This window comes from Lissotriton helveticus, chromosome 2_2 (genome assembly GCF_964261635.1).
Source record: "Lissotriton helveticus chromosome 2_2, aLisHel1.1, whole genome shotgun sequence".
NCBI classification, from domain to species: Eukaryota; Metazoa; Chordata; class Amphibia; order Caudata; family Salamandridae; genus Lissotriton; species Lissotriton helveticus.
In genome coordinates this window covers 352,899,605-352,918,904 of record NC_136060.1, presented here as the reverse complement: position 1 = coordinate 352,918,904, position 19,300 = coordinate 352,899,605, and the positions used below count along the sequence as shown (strand labels likewise).

Sequence of the window (19,300 nt, the reverse complement as noted above, 5' to 3'; positions counted from 1 at the left end):
CAGGGCCATAGAGTCCCCTTAATGGAGGTGGCATTAGGAGCACAATCTGCACCAATCTCCAAGTTTCATGTATTACTTAGTAACATAATGGAGGATGATCTTATTAAACACACTGACCGTTGGCAGGATTTGGTACAAGCTGGGGTGGGGTTTTGCGAGGACTCTTTATTGCTAAGCTCAACCGCAGCTATATCTGCAAACTTACAAGTTCAATGCTTTAAAACCTGGCTGAACTTATACATCACTCCAGCACGGATTTCTAAGTGGGGAGGCTCGACAGGTATACACTGCTCTCGTTGTGGATGTCTTGCGGCAAACAGCATTCACATGTTTGCAACCTGCCCCCGATTTACAGGATTAGTGGGGGAGATGGGTAACTATATCAAACAAATGCTGGATTTTGAAGTCGATCTGTCGCCGCAAGTCATTTTGCTGGGGGTAAGCAATCAGGCAATGACAGATCCTAATAAGACTCTGCTTTTCATTATGATGGCTGTTTTTAGGCGTTGCCTGGCTACTGTTTGGTTGGATAAAGAACCTCCCTCAGTTCATTGCTGGCTGGGGAAATTGCTAGCTACCTATCGCTGGGAGAAAGCAATATATAAACGAAGAGGTCTGAGAGCCAGGAAAAGAGGCTTTGATATATGGTCTGCAATAAGTATCTGGATTAATGAAACCATGTCTTGATCTTTTTTTTAAAAATAGGGTGTGTAAGCTAAGTTATAGCTCAGACAGGGAGGCAATATCTAAATATATTTTGGTGAAAAAAGTATCCTTATGATAGAGTATATATTGGTTTAATTTAAGTAAGACTTTCCTATGGTTTCGGGAAGAGGGTGGGGGGAGGCTATGGGGTGGAGGTAGGATGCTGCTTGGAGGGAGGGTTCAAGATAAATAACTGACATCCTGTTCATGTGTTTTTTTTTCTTGGTTACTGTATTGTTGTAAGTATATATATGTGCCGGATGTCTAAAAAAAATAAAAAAAGGTTTATTCAAGTTATCAGGAGCAACCCCCAAAAGCTGTCTCCTCAACAGCATCAGCTACCGTCTGCTGGAGTCCAACATACAGGATTCCAGTAGTGGAAGCTTGCTGTTGCCGAGCAGCTGTTGCTAAGATAAGTAAATACTAACAAAGAATACAACATTTCTTCTTTCTTTAAATAGAAAAAATTATTCGTATGAAGAGATAACAAATTCGTAACATAAATTGTTAATAAGGCTAATCACAAATTTAATCTTGTAACTTCTTAACACGTGTGCTGGGTACTCTATTCTCAGACATGGTACTGAAAGGTGTACAGGTTCTTTTGGAAGAAACTTCTTTTGATTCCTTGTTCACATCTGAACTGAAATTAGGTACATCTTTACTTAACCACTCTCGCACTTCCGTTTCATTGCATGTGGCCACTCGATTAGTATTCCACCATTTTCTATCAGAAAGTTAAAAAAAATCACCTTTAATAAACTCAACTTTACTGGGGTCAGACAACTTTGAACTTCCTTTGTGTTGAATAGTTCCCAACTTCACTCTTACAAAATTGCCCAATTCAAACTTTTTAGGTTCTTTGACCAACTTATCATTGTGTCTTTGATCATAAGAACTTTGCTAATCTTCAACATTACATCTAATGATACCATCATTGATAAATTTCCTGCCGCATCTTTCCATCCATGTGGGCACAGCAATCGAACAAGGAACTCTACCTTTGAGTAAACAAAAAAGGAGTGTGACATGTAACAGAATGTGAAGTGGTTCTATAATTCCACAACATTTTCTTTACTAAACATTTCCATTCAACCTGATTGTAAACGGCCTTTTTGTATACATTCACCCAAAATGCTGTTGAAGCGTTCAATAAGGCCATTTCTACGGGGATGATAAACCGGAGTTTTTAAGTGCTTGATGCCCCATGTTTTAAGAAAATCACAAAATTCATTGGAGGTGAATTGAGGTCCATTATTAGTTAACATTTCTGCGGGACAGCCCTCTCTACGAAAAATGTCTTCACAGAAAACAATCAAGTTGTCAGATTTAACTTTGCGCACAAAGCTTACCTATGGCCATTTAGAAAAATAATCTATTAAAACAATGGCAAATCTACACCCAACACCAAGAATCTCAAAAGGACCACAATTGTCAATTGCTAATCTTTCCCAAGCTTACTTGGGCCAGATCACATGATGAATGGCAGTTTCTTGTGTGACATGTGTCTTGTCACTACGAGAGCATGCTACACAATCCCTAACAAACCTTTCAATTTGCCTGTCCATGCCAGGCCACCAGAAATCTTCCCTGGCCTTCCTCTTCATAGCTGACATACCATCATGGCCTTCATGCAACAATTGTAACAATCTTGATCTCAGAGTAAAGGAACTACTAACTTATTGTTCCTCCTCAAGATACCATTCACAACAGATAATTCACTCCAGACTTCTTTATAAATTAATAAATCATCATGTGACTTCCAACCCCCTCTCATGGAAAGAAAATCAACAACTTTTTTATGATAGAATCATCTAAAATTGCTCTTTTCCAATCAGACTCTTCTATGGTATGACATACATCACTCAGTTTGGCTACACCCAGTCTTCAACCTCTAAATCTAAATTTTCACTATTTTCCTTATCAACTGGAAGACGTGATAAAGAGTCGGCATTTACATTTGTCCACCAGGTACATATTTAAGACTAAAATTATACTCTTGTAAACGATAAATCCATTTGGCATTTCATGGAGTAGCTTTGGCAGCACCTGCGGTGGAGAAAACGTCAATTAGAGGTTTATGATCTGTGTGTAATTCAAACCTCATACCCCACACAAAATTCCGGAAATGCTGCACTCCCCACCAACACGCCAATGCCTCATTTTCGATAGTGGAATACGTGCTCTCAGCACCTTTGAGTGTCCTAGATGCGAATGCTATTACTCTCTCTTTGCCTTCATGTATTTGCACCGCACCCAAACCATACCCACTGGCATCTGTCACTATTATGTACTTATAACTAGCATTGAAGGGTTTTAAGGAAGCAGCACCAGCATCACCTTTTTTTACCTCCTCAAAAGCAGTTTGGCTCTTGTCAGTACACTCAAATGCCACATTTTTCTTCATCAATTCTCGTAGAGGAAATACACAATTGGAAAAATTAAAAATAAATCTCGAGTAATACTCAGCTAATCCCAAGAATGACCTTAACTGATCTTTATTCTGTGGAACAGGCGTTTTTTCTAGATCTTCCACTAACTTAAACTTGGGTTTAATTCCCTCTTGATTTAAAATGTGACCAAGATAATCCACCTCCGTTTGACAGAATTAGCATTTTTTCAGACTACAGGTTAGACCAGCTTGCTCTAATTTGTTTAGCACAATTCCTAATACATCATTGTGCTCCTCCACATTCTTTCCCCACACTAAAATATCATCTTGAAACACCAGAATATTGGGAATGTCTTTCAAAACACCTTGCCAAACTCTTTGAAAAACTGCCGAAGCAGATGCCAAACTAAATGGCATACTCACAAATTGAAATACTCCTTCCGGAGTGATGAAAGAAGTTAAGTGCTTTGATTCCGGTTGTAGCAAAATTTGATGATAAGCACGTGACAAATCCAGGGTAGAAAAAATGTTCCCATTATCAACGGTGGCTAACATATCATTTATTTGGGGCAAAGGGTGGCAGTCCACCCAAATACACTCATTTACATCTCTTAAGTCCACACACATGCGGATACTGCCATTCGGTTTGTGTGCAATAACAATTGGACAAAGCCATTCGGAAGCTTCGATTGGCTCTATGATACCTTCCTTACACAATCTATCTAACTCTTTTTTGAGGGGATACCTCAAAGCCTATGGCACATTCCGTACTTTATGCACTTTAGGTATAACCCCTTCCTTAAGAATGATGCGATGTCTATACTTTCTCAAACATCCTAGTTCTTCTTTAACGAGATTAGGAAATTTTGACACCCATTCATGCTTATCATGATGTTCTCTTAAAAGTACTTGCATGGGAGGGTTAGGGTTCAAAATAATTTTTAAAGCTTTTTGTTCTCTCCAACCTAATAGGGATTTCCCTTTTTCCACAACATAAAGTTTAACTACTGTTTCTCTATCTTGGAATTTAATATTAGAAAGAAAATAACCCATTATTGGTAATTTCTGACCACAATAACCTACAGGATTAACGTCAGTAACTTGAAGACTTTTAGAACCCAACTCTTTCCAAATCTGTTTTTTGATTAAGGTGAAAGGAGAACATGATGCCTCCGACATCTGTAACATTTTTTCGTCAACCCAAATATCACACTTGGGGGGATTATAATTTTCACCATTGGCAATGTCATCAACTTCATCAATCATATATACTTCAACATCACTTTCACCTAAGTCATCACAAGCATCTTCATTGATAACATTAATGACAGGTTTTGAGTGAAATGTGCTAGTAGTTTTACAAACCCTTGAGAAATTTCCTATTCTTTTACATTTATAACATCTGCTTTTAGCAGCAGGACAATGAACAGCATCCCATGGATGTCTGTTACTGCCACATCTGTAACATAACTTGTTAAAACTAGTAGTAACTTTTTTTCTCATCACCTTTAACCTCATCAGTTTCATTAGCCTTTTTGTTTTTGTCACTTATTTTACATACATTTGCTGAAACATTATCATTTTTAGATTCAGTAATAGTTAACTCTTTAACATATAAAGATGTATTTTCAATACGTTTGGTTATACTAATGGCCTTCTCTAGCGTGCGGTCAATTAGGTCTAATAATCTTCTTAAGGTCGCGACATATTGCTAAATTTTGTCTCCATGCAGTTGTTTGCGAGAAAAAAATGTGTGTCTTTCCACCACAATGATTAATTTATTGCCATAGTTCTCTTCTAACATTGGTAAAGCAATTTTATAAGAATCTTCTTCTTCATCACCGGATCCATCATTGTTGTTTCTTGATACAGAAGACGGTTTAGGAAGTGTTTTTAAAACAGTTCTTCCTTCCACTCCCAAATGGTGTTTTAGAATCGCTAATTTCCTATTGGGAACATAATCTTCACCACCAATAGCTTCCAGATACGTTGTAAAAGACTCTTTCCAGTCTTCCCAAGTGATGCAAGGAGATCCAGGATCTTGAAGAAAGGTGGGGGGTGGAACAATAACCTGTGAGGTCATGTTTTAAAAATCTCCTGCAAAATGCTTATTTACTAAAATTTCTGAGTTAATGAATAAATAATTTAAATGTAAAACCACTGTGCTTTTTACAAAATTTTAGAGTTAATAACGACCTGTTTGTTTTCAATGTCACTGTTCAAAAGTAAAAGAAACTTTTGAATTAATACTACTATGTCTTTTCCCAATGTCGTACTCCAAAGTATACTTGTAGTTTAACAATTCACAAAACTATGAGCATATATGATAGGCTGTGTCCATATCACCGTTGACTTTCATGCGATGCTTGTATCATTTTTGTTATAATTAAAAAAACGTGAATGGCAAATAGCGTCCGTCTTTAATTCCTGGTGTTTGTATGCCAATCAATATGGCGGCACGTCTATGTGACCTTCGGTATAAGGTCACGTCAGGTAGACGTATGGCGCAGAGGACGCAGGAAAACAAAAGTAGCCAACGCGCTCCAGCGAAATTTGAATGGCGCACACTTGGACTCGCGCTGAAAAGGTCAACGCGCTTCAGCAGGGTTTAAATGGCGCACGCTTGGACTCGTGCTCTTTAAAATGCACGTCAAGGACTCGCGTCTGTTAAGTCGCATTCAAGTACTATACCAGCGTGTAGATTGACTCGCAATCTGACGTCTTCTCAGCATGCGCATCCAAAGATAAGCGTCCTCACAGCTCGTGCTCTCCTTCACACACGGCCAGCAACTAAAAGGTTACTATGTAAGTAATTAAATATTTTTACTTGCAACATTTCACCAACCATTTCAAGTCCATCATGAGGCAATTTCTCTTGCTGCTGGGGGTCTTCAAGTAAAAATGAAATAAATACTCACAAAATCCCCATAAAACGATAACCTTCTTCTTCTGCTTTATTCCATCCTCGTCGCCATTTTTGAAGACAGGACTTCCAGGATATTTGATAAGAAGGTTTATTCAAGTTATCAGGAACAACCCCCAATAGCTGTCTCCTCAACAGCATCAGCTACCGTCTCCTGGACACCACATACAGGATTCCAGTAGTGAAAGCTTGCTGTTGCCGAGCAGCTGTTGCTAAGATAAGTAAACACTAACAAAGAATACAACACTCCCCACCAAATTGTCCACCAGCTGGAGATCCCAAATGCTCTGTCCTCTTCCCTTTCTAAAGGATATCATTTAATATTTTGTTTTCTCTTTTCATCTTCCCTTTTCCTTCCGTTGCCACCTATCTTCAATCTAAAGGCTCAAAGTACGATACTTGCAGCTGAAGCAGTTCATTGCCTTAAGTTCATCTTTTCAAACACTGAAATCATGTATTTTTCTCCATATAGTCCAATTCCTATAATATTTTCCGCAGATACTATAATTCCTACATTATTTATCATATATTTTAAACAGATAATAAGTCTGAAGTCCTTTATAACGAAGTCAGCCACTGTTGACAAATTACAAGTTCTTAAAGACATACAAAAGAGTACTTAACATTTGAAAAATTAGTTGGGTCCCTGCATCACAATATACATGGCCAAACATTATTCTCAGCACTGGTCCTTACCCAATTAGATTACTGCACTAGGAGTTATTTCCCTTTATTCATTCCTACGCTTAGACATAGTTCTAAACTTTGCTAGTAGGATCTTAATAATCTACCCAAGCACAGCCCAATAGCTGAACGTCATCACCAAATTGGTTGGTTCTCAGCAACAAAAGAAACAAATAATGTACAAGTTACTAATGACTGATTGCAAACCTTTTAACAGCTTTTCTCCTAGTTACCCATCTCAAATGCTGACCAGAAACGGCAACCGATCCATAACTCTTACCCTCAATTGGCTCTCCTAAGCCTTCATCCACAGTCTTGTGTTCCTTTCATTGATCTAGAGGAGCTTAATCACTGGAACCAGCTCCCTGATGACCATGTGATTCATGATCTAGCCGCTCTCTATAGTCATTTGAACCCACCATCAAGACTTATGTCAAACTGTTACTAATCTCCTCTCATGCCTTACTTCTCTCCTGATGTTAATGTCTTGTAAGTCTCTATACTGTCTCTCAAACAACATTTGCAAACACCAGACCTTCCATATTATATGTTTTGCACCCAAAAATTAAGCCAAGTAATTTTGCCATAGGCACTGTCTTCCTGCTACTATGTAGAACTTTTCTTGCCGAAATGCAATCGTATGCCACAACACATAGGTATACAAGATAAACCAGTATGGCCACTGGGTTAGTTTATTTACGTCTCCTACTTTTGACAAGCTACATAAAGGAGAGCCAAGGGGACATCTGAGAACTTTCACACCTATGTTTGAAATCAGCAGAGTCTCTGCATGGGTATAGGGTCTTTATTTTCTCCTGACCAGTGACTCACTCATATATCAGTCAAAAGGTTTGTTTTTACACACTATTTCCATTGCAGTAGGAGTTGCAACTTGTGTTGCGTTTTTATTAACATTCACTCCTCCACGTAGTGGATTGAACCAGTCGTTGTTTTAAAAACAGACTTAAAGAATACATTTTCTTTACGGCAAATAACTATTATATCACATACCTGGCTGCAATCACAGGTAACCATGGAGTTAGCTCATCAGAGTGATTCCCAATTAACCAGTCAACATCTGGGAATAAAAAGTCATCATTTGGTGTAATTGCACATTCCTAAAGAAAAGAAAATATTTTTATTTATTGAATAAATGTCAAATGATAATACAAAGAGATAAGAAGGCCAACAGTCACATGTTATCTCATGCACATTGTCGTAAACTAGCTAGGCAGCAGTTTAAAAGCAGGTTTCATTAGCTTTGCGTAAAAGGGATCTTATGAACCCAACTCATATAGATGCAGGAGGACGTTTGTGTAATAATCATTATAAAGTAAATTCAAATACAAAAATTAGAAATCGGTAACTTACTAAATTACGGGAAACATCCTTTACAACGCAACCATTACATCGCACTACACTTACAAAGCAGTCATTACATCACATTATCCTTTACAACGCATGCCACTACAACGCAGGCATTACAACGCATGACACTACATCGCATGACACTACATCGCATGTCACTACAACGCAAGCATTACAACGCATACCATTACAGCGCATGTCATTACAACGCATAGTACCCCTACACTATCCAAAACCTACCCTACTGTTGCACACTCTGGAGTTAGAATAGTAATTTTAATGCCTACACTATCCAACACTTACCCTACTGTTGCACCCCCTGGAGTTAGAATAGTAATTTTTACCCCTATACTATCCTATACTGCATCCACTTCACCTACAAGAAGACCACAACACACCACCGCACGCTACAGATCCCTTGCAGATGCTGGAGAAAAGTCACAACAGACCAGCTCACCACATCACTGAGCCAGAACCCACCAGCCGACACCCCCGACACCAACGACGCCGCTCACAATCTCACACAGTGGATCACCAACTGCGCCGACAACCTTGCGCCGCTGAAGAACCCCCCAGGCAAGACCACCAACAGAAAAACTACATGGTTCACCGACGCCCTGAAAGACTCAAAGAAATCGTGCCGCACGCTCGAAAAAACCTGGTGCCACGAACGGACGACAGAAAACATGACAGCCCTCAAGAACGCCACTCGCGAACACCACCAGCTGAACCGCACCACCAAAAGGACATCATTCAAAGAACGGCTAGACAACAACACCTGCAACAGCATGGAACTCTTCAGCATCGTAAGAGAGCTCTACAACCTCAACGCCAGCAACAATGACATCACACCATCACAAGACCTCTGCAACTCCCTCGCCACGTTCTTCTACCGCAAGATCGCAGACATACACAACAGCTTTGACACCCAGACACCACCACCGGACGTCAAACCAAGGTCCCCCACGATCACCCTAAGCGACTGGACCCCCATCAGCATAGAAGACACCATCCACGTCATGAATACCATCCACTCCGGTTCTCCCTCCGACCCATGCCCCCACCACATCTACAACAAAGCAGACGCCATCATCGCACCCCACCTCCGGAACGTCATAAACAACTCGAAAAATGTACTGATTGATTGATTGAATACTTACCGCAAATGCAATGTAATGGTATGCGTTGTAATGGCATGCGTTGTAAAGGTATAATGCGATGTAATGGAATGCGTTGTAAAGGTAGTTTCTAAAAATGCGATGTAGTGTCATGCGATGCAATGGAGTGCGATGTACAAAACTGCGGTGTAAAGGCATGCGTTGTAAATGTATGTGTTGTAACCTCATACATTTCTAAATTACATTAGGTAAGCAGAACTTAGCTACATAACTTAGGAAATTACTAAGAGCAACACTAACAAGCTTACATCATTTGGCATGAATGAAATAATAACAAAATAGCTAACAAAGGCTTCACAAACTGTGTGCCCATATTTGATCCATCGGTCGATGGAGGGTTTGATTTATTACCAATTGGAGACTCTCCTTCATTCTCTGGAAACATTAGTAATGTTTTTAACAAATAAACATGTTCTCACCTCAACTCGGAGTTTTCATTTTTTCCTCGTGATGAGATTTAAACCCAGCCGTGGAAGGAGCAACTGAACCCTATCACCCATAAGACCGTCTACCTAAACACTATCCCAACCAGAGTACAAACCGTGGAAACCTCCATATAGTCTTCTCCTAGCAGGCACAAGCATTGGTGCTAATGGGGGGAGTGCTCACCACATTATCTCTAGTTGTTTGGTAATGAGAAGAGGGCCAGCGGCAAGTCTAGGTGGGCTAATAGACTTTAGTGCACCAGGATGCAAGAAGGAACAGCTCCTGTTGTTGCAAATGCTACAAGCAGGCTCGTGAGAAAAACTTCCAAGGCGCAGTGCACAATGTTTAGAATCCTGAATGTTTCCAAGCAGGTCAGTGGACTCATGCTAAGACTTAACGTGGGACTACATCATAGGTGGTGCACGTCCAAAGAAAAGGCAGAGAGACATAAATGCAGTTGTCAGGGAACTCCGGGGTGTTTGAGGCCCAATCTGTGATCTTACCATTTCACGAATAGAGAACTGAGTCGAGACACAAATTGGTCTGAGAAGTTGTCAACGACTATAAATAAGCTCTATTCCATTGGGTGAACAGTGGCACCTCCTTTGATGTGGATTGGGCTAGGGAAACAGCACATCACGTTTTCCGGAACTGAACTCGTGGAAGAATTGGCTGAGAATGCATTGGTCTTCCTCACTGATTGAGGAACCATTGGTATACCTTCTACTGCAGCGGCGGCTCCTCCGCCAGGGCGGAGGAGCATCGCCTCACTGCTCTAAGAGCAGTGCAAAGGAAAAATAAAATGATAATAACTGAACACTATTAGCACTTTCTTTTTACGTTGGCTGCAAGCTCCATGCTAGGGCGGGCGGTGGGAGAGGGGGATGGGAGAGGGGGGTGCTGGGCTCCCGTGACCCAGAGGGAAGAGGAGTGGCTTCTGCACCTTAAGTGCCCATGTGCACTTTGCGTGTTCTCTACCGGCTGTATTGTACAGCCGGGGTGGAGAACATGCACAGACCCCCAGTCCCCGTCTGAGCGCCGAACCACAGTGCTCTGACCAATCATGACACTGCTGTAAGGTAGCATCGTTATTGGCTAGGCGAGCCTGGGTGCTTCTGGGAGGCAGGATTCAGCAAGGAGGAGAGGCGGCGGGTGGCAAACCACAGGCAAGTTATTTTTTATTTTTTTCTGACCCACCTGCGCCACTGTCCCCTACCAGCCACCACTGCTCTACTGGGATAACTGAACATACAAGGATCATCAAACAGTAAAGTAGTTTACGGTTGCTTTGTTGCTCAAGATAATGTTTTAACTTTTACTTCATAAGGTCAATGCATTATTTTACGTTATTGTGTCGATGAATTGATTTAGTTTGTTACATTATTTAATTGTTTGCTTATTAGTGTACCGTTCCTAGCATTACCATGGCTGTAGTATGTCACAGTCTGTCATGTTTTTAAATGATGCACGAGTACTTGCACTGATATGAAAACACCAGTTAAAGTTGTCTGAATCCTATCTGGTAGCCACTGCCTCATAAAACATGTTGGATGTCGCATAAGAAGTACATTTAATCAACGTCTAATGGAAAACTTGGTCTGTCTGGTGAAGGAGAGACAAGCGGTGCTTCGATGGGACTCAAGAGGATGGAAAACCACAAATAATAAATGTGGTCTTAAAGCTCCAAAACTTGATGCATGATTACAATGGGTGTGGAAAAAAGTGTGTTAAGTGATAGTGCTGTGTGGAATGGCAAACAGAGACAAATGTGAAATGTGTGCAATGCATTAATAAGGTATCATCAACTGTGGTGCACCAATAACCCCTGTGTACAAGAGATCTTGCTGGCTGATAATCCTGATCTTAAAAAGGGTATATTTATCACAGTAGCTACAGAACACACAGAACTTTGTGTAAGGTAAATAAAACCAGTATGGTCAAACTTTTTCCCAAATGTCAAAATCTGTCCTTTCTCGTAATCGACTCTGTCGCGATAATATTTTCTTTGTTTTTTTGTCTTTAATCTCTTCCTCAATTTTTTGAAGTCTGATTAAGGAAGAGAAAAAGAGCAGTGGAAATCAAGGCTTTTTCATTTGCAACAAGTGTAAAGCCTGTAAGCATAGCAAAAATTGCAAAAGTCTCAACATTTCATCAGAGAAGGTACCACATAAAATAATTAAACATGTGAATTGCAATACAGAATACGCTATATATGCCCTAAAATGCCCATGTAACAAGTTTTATATAAGCAGTACGCCGCTCCACAAGGCGAAAAAAGAGTACTGGAACACCTAGGGGGTATTAAGAATTTGGATCGCCAATATCCCATTGCCCCCAATTTCTCAGCTGTACACAATCAGAACCCAAATCTCTTGAAATGTTATGTTCTTGACTGTATTCCAGCAAAAGAGAGGGGAGGAAATAGAATTAGAGAGCTAAGGAGACTAGAGTCCAAATTTATAATCAAGTACAAAACGCAGCAACCTGATGGTCTTAACCTCGATGAGGAACTTTCAGTTCATCTGTAAGCTTATCTGTAGTGAAACCATTTTGAGCTGTCTGGCCATAATGTAAATATGATTTTAATTGTATATCACTCTGTTATTTTCTGTTACTAAAAGGTGCACTCTCTATTTTCATTTTTAGATGTGAAGATTGAATAACGTATATATTCTGGATCGATTATGCCCACCGGGGCAGAATTGGCTTGAAGTGTCACAATTTACAAATGTTTCCTAAAACATATTTAATTTTGGGTCAGAGAACACGGTGTGTCCACAGTTACCATTTATTTTCCTAATGGCTGGCCCACTTGGGCAGAATTGTCTTGTTCAAAAGAGACTGTCTGTTTAGAACAGACGAACTGAGAGGTTGTACCACTCGAGTAATGTAAACAAGGCCATTAAGTGAAAAACAATACTGAAAAACTGAATTTTTTTGTTTTTGTTTTACTTCAAAAAACAGAATGTACTTAACTCTTTATTGATACCAGGCTACTAACAGTGAGCGTAACTGCAATGTTTTTCCTATGTTTATAGATCACGTGCAAGTTCTGCAAAATGTGTTGTACCTTTAAAAAAGAATGGCTACAATGTAACCTCACCCGTGAAAAAGAAGTGAGGAAACTTCGAAACGCGTTGGGTGTTTCTCGTCATGGTGAGGGAGGAGTCGAGGATGATGCAGAGGTTCCATGTGTGGTCTGCTTGGGTGGGTGGGATACCGAGGGCAGAGGGCCACCCGGTGATGTCCCAGGCGGAGGTGGAGGGTCCGAGGATGAGGACCTCGTTCTTCTCTGAGTTGAGCTTCAGGCAAGTGCTTTTCATCCAGGCGGCGACGTCCCTCATTCCTTGCTGGAAGCAGAGTCTGGTGTCTTCGGGGTTCTTGGTGAGAGACAGGATGGGCTGGGTATCGTTGGCGACACCAATCAAAAATTGTTGTATGTCCCGGATGTTGTATTTAGAGGTTTAGAGGGACACTTACACCAATAAACTCTTTTGTTAGAATCAACTTCATTGCCATTACACACGACATGCACTTGGTAGATACAAATAAAACATACCAAAGTCTCCTAAATTAAGCACAGCCTCAGCAAGGTGTGCAGGTTCACTTAGGGTTTTCCCCATCATATTTGCCAACAATGTTAGTAGCGCCTGAGCATCCTATAGACATGAGAAAGTAGTCCCACCAAGGACCCCATATTGTGGCATGCTTCTTGGGACACGCTCTAGCACATAGATTGGTTGCTTTCAGCCAATATGTTTCCTCATCTCCCGCCCCCATCAGTGGTGGTGGGACTGAATGGAGGTTCGGGTTTTAGCCAACAGGAGTCTCATCCCAACCATTGATGAGCAGTTCTTGTGTAGTCCAGTTCCTCTATTACACTGAGGAGTCCAATCTTATGGGACAGATCAACTGGATCTCCCACCACTTAAGTTAAGGAGTGGGCAATATTTCATCTAAAGCCCAGAATGAATTAGCATCCCTAGACAGTGGGCAAGAAGTCTCTAATATCATCACTGCAGCTATGGCAGCTGGGAGATGACTTCCACCCCATATTCTGCAGATGCCTAGATGTGCATACCTTTTGTTTGGAAACAGGTAGATATGTCATGCTTGATCTCTCAAGAATTATAAATTAAAATTCTCCATAATGTTAAAGTTGAATTTTAAGTCACAAGTATGAAAATTTCACTTTTAGAAAGTTTCTAGTTTTTTGTCCTAACATTTGGTGCCTACAGTCTGTGTCCTGAGTCACATGATTGTGATTCGAGTGGCAATTGGCCTTTGTGTATTCCTCTGAGACAGTGAGACAAAGGGGGAAGGGGGAGTTGCAGGTTGGCAGGATGGGCCATACTGCCACAATGGGAGGGGCAGAGTTGTTGCCTGCCCCACTTCCATTTCAAAGGTGCTGCCTCAGCACACTCATAAAGAACTTCACAATATGCTTTTGTCATCCCAGACCCCTTGCAGCCTGAGCAGGGAGAAAGGAAATAACAGAATCATCTGTGGGGTAACTGTTGGACCCGGTCCTTTGGGCAGGTTCACCCCGAGACTTTTTTGCTTTTTCCCAGCCTGTTTTTGGAACCGGGGTTGGTGATTTTTAGTCCTCTGCGCACTTTTTCACTGTGGTACAGTGTAAAGTGCGTGTGCTCTCTGTGTATGTGTGGTGAGCAACCTGCCCTCCCATAGGAATGAATGGGGAATATGTATGCCATGGTAGATTCCTGATGCGTGGGGAGTGCAGGGTCGAGTTTGATATGTGTGAACTCGTGAGAATGAATGCTGCATAATGGTATATGCGGCATGGCTGTGTCTAGTCTAGAAGTGCCACTTTTAGAAGTTGGCATATTTGTGTAGTGAATCAGCTGGCACGTGATTGGGTGATGAGCCTGGCCCAGGAGTGCCTGGGCCTGCTTGTGGATTTACTGTCTGGTTTGAGTGGGACAGGGGCTGCAGGGCCCCCGGAGGGGGTCGGAGCCAGCCCCAGGATGAAAGGCCCCCATCTGCTGTCAGGGATGGGAGGAAAGAGCATCTGGTGGTACCGGGCTGTGCCTGTCAGCCCACCATGCTGGCTCTCCCTCCTGATGGCCCACTGTCACCTCTGACCTGAGGCTGACAGGAGAGGGAAACCAGATACACCCAGGGTTCAGGGCTCGCTAGCACAAAGACTTCAAAGCCTTTTCTGTGTATAAGAAGGGGCTGTGTCCCCTTCCAAAATGTTCTTGTTCTTGAGGCTGACTTGAATCTACCGGGGGTGGGCGCTGCCCAGCCCCTGGATGCCTGGAGGACTCCTGATGGACTCTCCTGGATCCCTGGACTCCTGGGGGACCCCTCTGCCCTACCTGGGCTGATGGGGGGACTTGGCTTTACCCCTGGGAAGCTCTGGGACCATTGCAGCATGGAGAAGCTGCATATTTCTGTGGAAAGCGCTGGTACTGTGTTTCTAGCGCCTGGAGGCGCTGAGCTTCCCCCTGAGCGCTCTACCTGTTTGCTAGCGCTTGGGAGCGCTTGATTTCCCCCTAGCGCGTAGGAGCGCTTTATCCTTGGCCATAGCGCTTAGGAGCGCTTTATTGTGTTCTGTTTATTTGATTGATTGGGCCGATCGAGTGCCTACCTCGATTTATTCTTTTTTAAAGAAACCGGTGCCCACCCGGCATTTGCCTCCCATTCACCGCCGCCGCCAGGGCTTGGAATTGCCTAAAGAACCGAAGGCGCCGTGCTCTCATTGGCTGAGAGAGCCGAGCCCACTCACCAACGCCGCGACGGGATAGGCCCGTGTGGCGCAGCGTCATGGCCCTTGTCGTGCCGTGATTGGAGGAGGAGAGGAGACTCGTCAGCGGGGCCGCGACGGGATTGGCTGGTCGAGGCGGCCCCGGGGAGAAAGAGGAAGGCGCGGGAGATGGCGGCCGTGTGCGGGGCTCCTCTCGGCTGAGGGAGCCCCGAGGAGACGAGGCGGCCGGTTGGCAGGGCTCCCGTGTGCCGAGGGAGCCCTGCAGAGAGAAAGAAGCTCGACCGCCCCCGCCGCGAGGCCTCCGTGCTGCAGGAAGAGCCCCGCCTTCACCCTCGAGGGAAGCGCCACTGCCGGGCGAGGTGAAGGAGACACGCTGCCCCCCACGTCCAAGGAGCCGGTGAGTGGAAGCCGGCTGGGTTTTGAAGTGCGAGGTCGCCTACCTCGCTGGTGCAGTGTGCTCAGCCGCCCCGCTCTGCAGAGGGCTCTGGGGTGGCTACGGCTGGGGCGTGGGGCTAGCATAGCAGGAAGGACCCGCAGGGCGGCCCCGGTTGGCAGTGGGTCGCCCCCACGCGTTTTGCGAGCCCAGGGAGGCTCAAGGGGCCTCATCTTGTTTGGCGAGCCCAGAGGCTCGTAGGGGCATAATTGACTTTGGGTGCATCTAGGGCGGCCCCGGATGGCAGTGGGTCGCCCCAACGTTGGCTCGAGCCCACGAGGCTCCCCAAGGGCAGTTGCAGTTTAGAGGCCTGTGTGGCTCCAACGTTGGGCACGAGTAATGCCAGAGCCTGTGTGGCTCCAACGTGGAAATAGGTGTGTGTAGAGCCTGTGTGGCTCCAGCGTGGCGCAGTTCGCGCCTGAGGGCCAATGATTCTCCAGCTGCCCAGCAATTAGTGGGCAGCTGCACCGTTTAGGCGCAAGATGGAGAGGGAGTCCCTGAGAGGGACAGAGAGGGCACAGTGGTGCCAGGCCAGTCACAGCTGCGCAGCACTTAGTGCCAGCTGCAGCGTTTAGGCCCTTGTGAGTGTTCCCAGGTGCCCAGCAAGTAGTGGGCACCTGCATCGTTTAGGCCCCTGACATTGAGACTCAGGGCGTTCTAGCCCCAACAAGGCCAGTTGGCCTAGGGACTGCCACAGGTGGTGGCTTATGTGAGCTTTTGCGCAATTGTATGGTTATTGCACCTCTGAATGTATTTCCTTGCATCATGTTTTATTCCTGCACCTCTGAATGTTTGTAGACATCATGTGACTTTTGCGCTACTGTATTATTCTGGTACCTCTGAGTGTATTTTTATTTCATCATGTGCTTTATTCTTAACACCGCTGAATGTGTAGGTTTATGCATTATGTGTTTTTCTTTACTACTCCTCGGAATGTATATTTATGCATCATGGGTAATGTGTTCTTTCTTAGACCCCTAAATGCTGTGTGATACTTAGGGTGTTGTTCTTTTTAGTACAGGTGGTCCTAGTGAGGTCCTGGTCCCCTGCGTGACAGTCTCCTAAGGGTTTAGGGTTGCGTAGGTGGTACTTACCTGTTCCCAGTAGATACAGGATGTGATCTATAACTGTTACTTTGTGTTACAGTGAAGTTTATATACTTTTATTCTAATTTCTGACAAGTATTTCTATATCTGCGAAGTGTTGATTCTGACAGTGGCCCATGTGGCCCTGTCTTGTAAATAATCCCTTGTGAATATTGCCGTGCCAGTTGGCACAATGTACATGTGTGATTTCTATCTGATATGTTTTGACAATACAAAAGTTATTTTAATATAACCTTGTGTGGAGTCTCTTTTGTGGTGTACCTAGTATGTTGTTGCGGTTGTGCGCTGGCGCAAATGCTTTACACTTCGCCTCCGAGTTTAGCCTAGACTGCTCGTGCCAAGCTACCTAGAGGGTGAGCAGGGGTTATCTTGGCGTGTGACTTCCTTGCCCTGACTAGAATGGTGGTTTCTGCCTGGCTTTGGCATCAGCCTTAGCCTACCAGAAATAGCCGGTTCTAACAGTAACACTTTAGAAGTTTCTTCCACTGTAAAGCTGGCACCAGGTAGATAAATCTGACCCACAGTTCACTCCTGGACCTGTGGAAGATGCTCAGAAAGCCTGCCATGTATTTGAAAGGACTGCCCTGCTGCTTGAAGCATGCATTCTACCCTCAGAGGACTACCCTGCTGCTTGAGGCCTGCCTTGCTGCATGAACCGAGGACTACCAGATTTACTCCAAGGGTTAGCTGGCTGGCCTCCTGTTCTGAGCTACAGAAATGTAAAAAGCTCCACCAACTTTTAAATTGTACCTGGACCTAGTCTGACCAGGTTCTCTGTGCTCATCAAAAGGATCTTCATATATAACAAGAATCTAGAGCCTACGTATGTTATGTGAAGAACCCTGAATAGGTAGTTCCCATTACAATGAGGAATATTTATCTTAAAAGTAAAATTGGTCCCGGCAATTCATATGCCAGCCAATATCAGCTTCAGTCACCTGATGTTGTACCTCATGTCTCACCCTGGCATAAAACCATTTGGGACTGAATGAACTAGGGAAAGGACCACCTTCATTGCTCTGCTGACAAGAGCTGGTTTCTGCATTGAGAACAGGATGAAAAGATACATGAGAATCTGGAGGTGACCAAGTCTTGTGATAACTGTGTATGTTGTTTTGATAGTATTCCTTCACCTTAGATTATTTAGCATGTTTTGTAATTTGGCTGGTAAGGAATTCAATAGTAATGTTGCTTGCCCTGAGAATGAGAATCTTCCAAAGGACATTTCTTGTAGACAGGGACAACCAGATGATGTGTTAATCTTGAGTGCAGTGTCCTGCTTTGGAAATCCTGTTAAAACTTTCATTGCAGCTACCTTGTGCCTTTTCCATGGAGTGTTTTGTGGAGAATATAGGGATTTTTATAAGCAGAGCGTCTCGCTAAAGGCAGCCGTTGTAATTCTAGAAGCACAAGAGTAATGTGCCACCTATAGTGGAGGTTAAGTAATAATCTTGCTGCATGAATTTAGATCCTTTATCATTTTTGTAGCATGGGAAACTGAGGCACAGGCTATCAGTGCAATCAAACATCGATACTGCAAGGGTTTGAATGGTCCACAGTTTCAGATGATACCCTAGGTAAGGAATGATTGTATTGTATTGTAATTGCATTTATATTTCGCTTACTACCCCGATGAGGCGTCAAAGTGCTTTTCCAGCGAGTAGCGCGCTACTCCGTAACCCATAAATAATTAGTGCTGAATTAGTGTAGTAAACTATGAAAGTAATTTGAGTGGTGGATATGTTAGTCAGTTATTTGGATTGAGAAATATAGCAGAGAGAAAGAAGAAGGAAAAAGGTTTGCATTTATATAGCGCTTGCTACCCCTGGTGAGGTGCTGAAGCGCCTTTTCGGCAAGTAACACGCTACTCTAGAACCCATAAAGGATTAGTGGTGAATTAGTATAGTGAAGTATGAACTTAATTTGAGTGGTGGACATGTATTTGGATTGAAAAGGATAGTGGTGGAATATAAGAGGAAAGGATTTAGAAATCTATTTTGGACCTCATAGCAGTAGGAGGAGGCTTGGGGTGAGTAAAAGGGCGGTGGAGGGGAAGAGTTAGAGGGAAGAGTTTTGAAAGGCTTGTTTTGGGGGGATCAGAAAAATTAAAGAGGTATGAAATGATGCAAGGAGGTGTAGAGTAGGGAAGAGTCTTGAAAGGATTATTTTGTGGGCCATAGTAGAGGTATGGGGTTTGGGATGAATGAGAGAGTGGAGGTAGAGAATATAATGTTAGAGTTACAGGGTGAGAAATAGGGTAGTGCATTGGAAAGAATATTATTATTATGATTACCCTTATAAAGCGCACAGCTACCCGACAGGGTCTCCCAGCGCTAGACATGTGGAGGCCGATA

General features: G+C 43.2%; 1 protein-coding gene across 2 annotated transcripts in view; it reads right to left on the bottom strand.

The window, feature by feature from the left end:
• TRMT44 (tRNA methyltransferase 44 homolog) overlaps positions 1 to 19,300 on the bottom strand; it is a 275,854-nt gene that overhangs the window by 60,938 nt on the left and 195,616 nt on the right. For both annotated transcript variants that reach the window (XM_078678533.1, XM_078678536.1), the window contains one exon: positions 7,716 to 7,822. In XM_078678533.1, the coding sequence (XP_078534659.1) occupies positions 7,716 to 7,822 (107 nt within the window). The remainder of the gene's footprint in view (positions 1 to 7,715; positions 7,823 to 19,300) is intronic.